We start from the raw sequence: 6,333 nt of genomic DNA on the forward strand, positions 1-6,333 counted from the left end.
CTACCACTGAGCCACACCCCAGCCTCTCACTGGGGGATTCTAGGCAGTTGCTCTACCACTGAGCCACACCCCAGATCTTTTTTTATTATTATTATTATGTGTGATTTTTATTATTATTATGTGAGAAGTGCACGTCACAATGTCATGTAGAGGTCAGAGAACAATTTTATGGAGTTGGTTTTTCCTCCCACCTTTATGTGGGTACTGGGGGTTGAATTCAGGCTGCCAGGCTTTCATGGAAAGCACTTTTATGCAGTGAGCCGTCTTGACAGCTCAGTCCTTTAGTGTTTTTTGAGACAAGGTCTCCTGTAGCCCAGCCTGCTAATGTACAAGCTGACCTTCACTTCCAAATCGTCTTGTCTCAGCTTCCCCAGTGCTGGGCTCACAGGTGTGCACCGCCACACCTGCCTGTCTCTTACAAGCTTCAAGGATTTGATTGAGGACTACGTGCTCCAGTGGGACTGCATTTTAATGTGTTCACACCTACTGAGCCCGCCCCGCTCTCTAGACCTGGCTGGCCTCGATCCACCTGCCTCTGCCTCCCGAGTGCTGGGATTAAAGTCGCGCAGTACTACTTTTTAAAAATAAGCTCACGCCCCAAGCTCCTCAAGGACTCAGCAGCAGATGTGAGTCTTAGGGTACCCCATTCAATCCAGCACAGCTGTCTATTGAGTCAAGAGGTCCTGTCCCAGGTTGGTCCTTGATTTCCAAGTGGGACATTCCTGGCTTGTAACTGCCTGACCTCACCCCGTTTGGTGCCTAGAGGCTCCTGGGCTGGTCCCAGGGTCAGGAGAAGATTGGAAACGCTGAAAGCTCTGCTGAGAGCCTCTGCAGAGTAGGCTGAGCAGAGCTTGGAGCGACGCCGCACGTTGCCTGGGCTCTGCGTACCTGCATGCGTGTTGCCTACGGGAATGCAGGGAGAACCCGAAGCCCAGTCAAGGGCTGGTGCCTGGCCGGGCTGCGCAGCTGGGCGAGTGCAGACCAGCCCGGGCCCTCCAGCGCGCCTCAGCTCGGCACCCCATGCATGGCATATTTTGGGGACATTTTAATCCCAATGGACACCGGATTTAATAGCGTAAAACAGCTACCAAATGCACATATGTGCCACAGCAGATGCCATGGGCCATCTGGCCCGAGGTTGACTGTCGTCCACTCACTGGGGTCAGTCTGGCAACTAGCATCTTGGCTGGGGGAGTGACTCCTGGATTCACCCACAGCTGATGCCTGCTCTTTTCCCCACAGGTCCTCCCCAGCCACTTCCTCTGTCTCAGGCACCCTTCCCAAGAACGAAGTGCCTCCAAACGCCCCCTCAGCCAAGCTGCCACATTCAGCCACCCCCCAGGCCCTCGGCTCCACTTCAAAGATGGAGACTACGGCCCCTCCGAGTGTGGGCAATTCTCCATGGGCATCTGTCTCACTCCAAGCCGGCAAAAAGAGCCAGGGTATAGCTCCAGGGGTTCCCAGGACTGATGCTGGCTCAAGGTCACAAGCAGAGGTGGCAGCAGTAAAGGGTAAGAGTCCCTTTCATGGGCCTCGGGGGTGGGGCTGGAGAGGTGTGGGTCCCAGGCTCTGCCATTCTGCAGTGTCGCTGTGTCTGGGCCCCTTTCTCTCTGAAGGGTGTTCCAGGTGCCTGCAGTTCCGTGGCTCAGCTGTCAGCATCCCGAATCCTCTGGGTCTTTCTCCGCTGCCCCAGGAGGCTGTGTGGCTTGTATGCTCAGGGTCATACCAGAACCATTGCCCCAGATTCATATCTAAGCCCAGACCGCTGTGCTTTCTGTCCTGAGCCGTGTCCCCGGGGTGCAGAAGGAGGCCCTGTCCACCTTCACAGTGTCCCTGTCTAGGACTGGGGTCCTGTTGCACCTCCCCTCCCCCAATAGTTCTTTCCAGACCCTGGGTCTGCATGCCCCTGCCTTTTCTGTGGTGTTTGGGGTAGTAGGGCTCACAATGCACCATAAAGGTCTCTCTTTGCAACTTTGCGTCTGACTGAGTTTCCTGCTGGACCCACTGTTAGGTGTGAGCTAAGGATGACTATGGAGAAGTAGCCAGGCCCTGTCATTCCTCAGCACACCACGGGAGTCGGTCCACAGGGCTTCCCTTCCGTGTTAACACCCATTTGACAGTTCAGTTGAAGCCCAGAGAGGGGCAGCGATTCCCTCGGGAGGGCACGACACACCACCAGCATGGCTACAGCCCTGCTCTCCTGTGTGCTGGACTGGCTCTGAAGAGACTTCTCAACTTGTCTCACCCACCCTCAGGTCCAGGCTCCACCTCTCAGGGAGGCCAGGAGGAGGGGCCGGAAGCATGGAGGGCTCGCCTGAAGCCTGTGGATAAGAGAAGCCCAGCTGGGAGGTGAGGGGGGGCAGGGAGGTAGCGGTGTGGGGGTTACCGGCAGGGCCACACGTGTGCCTGCGGGTATTCAGAGTGATGGGGACACCTCATGCCAGTGGGATGACCTAAGGGATGTAGCAGACACAGGGCAGCCAGGGTGCCATGCTAGGCAGCTCGCACGAGCCTAGCTTGGGGGCGGGGGTCAGTGCATCTGGCTCCTGCAAGCCTGGGGCACCAGCCCCTGCAGGGAGCATGTGGAGGCCACAGTCCCGCTCCCTGGGGGTGGCCACAGGTCAGTCCTGGAATGAGAGGATGAGGCAGGCCTGGCCAGGTGGCTTCCTTCAGACCATGTGGACCTGGGGCCTAGGCATATGGCTTTGAGACTCCAAGCTGTCCTTGCCTGGGCCGGAACTTACTTTATTTTCCATCCAGGGCTCTGGAGCAAAAAGAGCCAAGGACAGGGGACACTCCCAGAAAAGTCTCCAGCAGCTGTGACTCCAGCGTCCACATCACCTTGACTACTATTCAGAGCATGGGGTCACCACGCCCTGCTGGTTCCAGGCCCAGCCTTCCAGGTACCGCTGTGTGTCCTGGTCAAGGTATACACACAAGGGTCAGGCCCAGCTTGAGCAGGTGCTTGCATATGGTGTGGATGTGTGTGCATGTGTGTTCTTGAATGGGCTTAGTGTGCATTCATGTATGCAGGCACAAGATAGGTGTGTGCACATTTATGGTCATGTATGAGACACGTATGTGGGGATGTGTGTACATGCATATTCAGACACAGGATTTACGTATGCACATACTTTTGGATATGGGTGTCAATGTGTTTATGTATGGGATGTATGTGTACGCAGCATGTTCAGGTGTAGTGTGTGTGTGTGCGCACATGTGTGTTCAGGCATGGAATGTACATCTGTGAGACACGGTCTGTATATGTGAACCTGTGTATTCATGCATGGGATGCATGTACATGAGGCATGTTCAGGCATAGTCTGAACACCTGCACATGTATGTGTCAGGCACAGATGCATGTATGCACATGCGTGTTTAGGTGTGCCTGTAAACACGTGTTGGATCATGCTGGCTCTTAACATAGTTGTACCATCTGTAGGCCACTCCCAGGTCACATCCTGTGATGTCAGCAGCACTGGCCTTGTGGGTCTGTTGGATGCTGTCTCCCTGGGTGGACACAGCCAGCCTGGGCAGGGCACCTTGGGAGGCACATGGCACTATAATACCAGCTGTCCTGGGACAGTTCTGGCTCCTCTGAGTGGCAGGGCCCTGGCCAGCAGGCTCAACACGCCTCCCCTCCCCCCTTTGTGCCAGCAGCCTCCTCTCCTTCTCTGGCACACCGCAAGAAACTAGCTGTTCCTCCCAGTCTTGATGTTTCTGCTGATTGGCTCCAGCCAGAGCCCAAGAAGCAGGAAGGTCAGACCAGGAACTGGAAAGAGGAGGAGAAGGCACCCACCTGGGGGACAGGAGGTCAGTCCCAGAGTGGCCATTCTGTTTGGACTATGCTAAGGCAATGCCTCTGGGCTCACGGCCTAGACTGGAGGGCTAGGCCATGCCCAGGCTCTGTTGGGCTTGGTGTCCTCAGACCCAGGGCCCCAGTCTGTCTGTTTTCCAGAGAAGCCTGCAATCCCAGACAGTAGCCTCGCTGCTCCCGGTGAGGCTGTGACCTCCCCAGTCAGGGTGAGTTCGCTGGGCCTCAGGTGGCGGCTGGGCTTTGGTCCTGTGTTTGTGCTCACTGTCCATCGGCTCCCCCAGCTGCACCCCAGCTACATCCCCCAGGAGGAGCTGCAGAGGCAGCTGCAGGACATTGAGCGTGAGCTGGATGCCCTGGAGCGCAGGGGTGTGGCGCTGGAGAAGAAGCTGCGGGCAGCTGAGGGAGGTGAGCGGCTTGGGGTGTGCCCTGCCCGTGGCGATGCCCCACTGCTGACATTACCCGCTGGTGGTCACGTACTATCAGCTTTCCATGCCCCTAAATGACTGGCCGTACTGCTACTGGCTGTCCACACCCCCGTGGCTGGCCACATCGCACAGCTGGCCGTGCCAATGAGCTGGCCGTATCCTATAGACAGGTCATGTTCCCGTAGGCTGGGCATACCTACACTGGGCAGCCATGGCCACACTGGCTGGCCATCCCTTCGGCTGCAGACTGGCCACGCCCCTCCTGAGTACTTCCGGCTAGCTATTTTTCTGCCCCAGGTCTGAACTTGAGCAGCAGGGTGGGTGCCGGACACTCTGCGGCCTCCCTGCCCTAGCTGGCTGTGTCTCTCCACAGACGCTGCCGAGGATGCCCTCATGGTGGACTGGTTCCGGCTTATTCACGAGAAGCAGCTGCTGCTGCGGCTCGAATCGGAACTCATGTATAAGTGAGAGCCCTGAACCTTGCGGCGCCTTGAGGTGCCCTGCGGGGACCGGCCAGTGGCTGTAGCTGGGGACAGCTCGGTCAGGTTGAGTCTCAGACCTGTGTGTCCCACAGGTCCAAGGACCAGCGCCTGGAGGAACAGCAGCTGGACCTCCAGGGCGAGCTTCGCAGGCTGATGGAGAAGCCGGGTGCGCATCTGTCCCCGGGAAGCCTGGCCTGAGAGCCGTAGACCCATGTGCCAACCTCCCCATTTGCCCTGCCCTGACCCGTGAGATGGCTGTGGCTAAGCCACGAGGCTTATGGCTTTTGTTCCTATGCCTCTGGCTGTGTGACCTCTGACAAGTGCCTTGGCTGTTCTGTGCCTGAGTTTGTGGCTCTGCAGAGTAAGGGCCTCGCAGCGTGTTCCCCCTGCTTCTGCCTCCTAGTGTGAGGTTTAAGGGGATGGCAAGGGGGAGGGGACACTTTAAGTGATGAACACAGCCTGCCTGCCACATCCTGGCCACAGGGCTCCGCCTCAGCCATAGGAGAGACAGACCCGTGGCCCCATGGCCCCACACTCGGGCTGTATGGCCCATTCCTCGGTCTGGCTCACTCTGTAAGTTCCTCCATCAAGCGCTCCCATCCGGCGGAGATGTTGACCCAGGCAGGGGGGTTATTCTGTCCCTGAATAGAATGGAGCTCCTGCTTATAGCAGGCTGTCTCCACAGAGGATCTGAAATCTCCTCGGGACCGCCAGCGGGAGCAGGAGCTGCTGAATCAGTACGTGAACACCGTGAATGACCGCAGCGACATCGTTGACTTCCTGGATGAGGACCGGCTCCGGTGAGGGACGGGCCCCCAGCTGGCAGCGGAACCCAGGCTGCACTGCACAAGAGGACTCAGGGTGGGGGAGGCTAGTCCTCCCACGGGGCTCCTTCCCACAGCACTGCCCAGTACAGCTCAGGAAGGAAACGGCCTGTCTCTCCCCCAGAGTGGCCTGTGAAGCTGAACAGCTGAGCCTGGAATGTCTTTTTCAAAAAAACCTTTTATTTACTATTTTTATATGTGTGCCTGTGTTCCTGCGAGAATATATGTGCAGCACATCTGTACAAGAGCCCAGAAGAGGGCATCAAGTCCCTGGAACTATAGTTATAGGTGGTTGTGAGCTGCCATGTTGGTGCTGGGAACTGAGTCAGGGTCCTCTGCAAGAGGAGTTAAGCGCTCTTTAACTGCCGAGCCATCCCTTAGCCCCTAAAACTTCATTTCCATGTAGGCCGTCTTCCTGAAGAGTAAGGACAGTGGCTGGCCAGAGTGTTCTCAAGCAGCCCAGCCCTGTAGCTCTCCCTCTTAGATGGCCTATGGGCCTGTGTCCTCTTCTGCTGGGCATTTCCTTCTCTGTGCACAAACTGCTCTATAATGGTGGTTGTGGTAACAAATAATATAGTGTGTGTGACATATTATCTTGCATGTGTTGCTAGAATTAAACTTAGCCTTATGAATATTAAGCTCTGCCATTGCACCCCCATCCTCTTACTGGGGGATTCTAGGCAGGAGCTCTACCACTGAGCCACACCCCAGCCCCTCACTGGGGGATTCTAGGCAGGGGCTCTACCACTGAGCCACACCCCAGCCCCTCACTGGGGGATTCTAGT

General features: G+C 56.9%; 1 protein-coding gene across 2 annotated transcripts in view; it reads left to right on the forward strand.

Moving 5' to 3' along the window:
* Micall2 (MICAL like 2) overlaps positions 1–6,333 on the forward strand; it is a 27,806-nt gene that overhangs the window by 20,191 nt on the left and 1,282 nt on the right. Inside the window, exons 7-15 of one of the 2 annotated variants that reach the window (XM_055598605.1) lie at positions 1,243–1,511; positions 2,256–2,349; positions 2,761–2,903; positions 3,658–3,813; positions 3,959–4,023; positions 4,099–4,222; positions 4,616–4,706; positions 4,817–4,890; positions 5,410–5,524. In XM_055598605.1, the coding sequence (XP_055454580.1) occupies positions 1,243–1,511; positions 2,256–2,349; positions 2,761–2,903; positions 3,658–3,813; positions 3,959–4,023; positions 4,099–4,222; positions 4,616–4,706; positions 4,817–4,890; positions 5,410–5,524 (1,131 nt within the window). The remainder of the gene's footprint in view (positions 1–1,242; positions 1,512–2,255; positions 2,350–2,760; positions 2,904–3,657; positions 3,814–3,958; positions 4,024–4,098; positions 4,223–4,615; positions 4,707–4,816; positions 4,891–5,409; positions 5,525–6,333) is intronic. The other variant, XM_055598606.1, reaches the window with a different exon arrangement.

The sequence above is a fragment of the Psammomys obesus genome, unplaced genomic scaffold (genome assembly GCF_907164565.1).
Source record: "Psammomys obesus unplaced genomic scaffold, mPsaObe1.curated_primary_1811, whole genome shotgun sequence".
Taxonomy (NCBI): domain Eukaryota; kingdom Metazoa; phylum Chordata; class Mammalia; order Rodentia; family Muridae; genus Psammomys; species Psammomys obesus.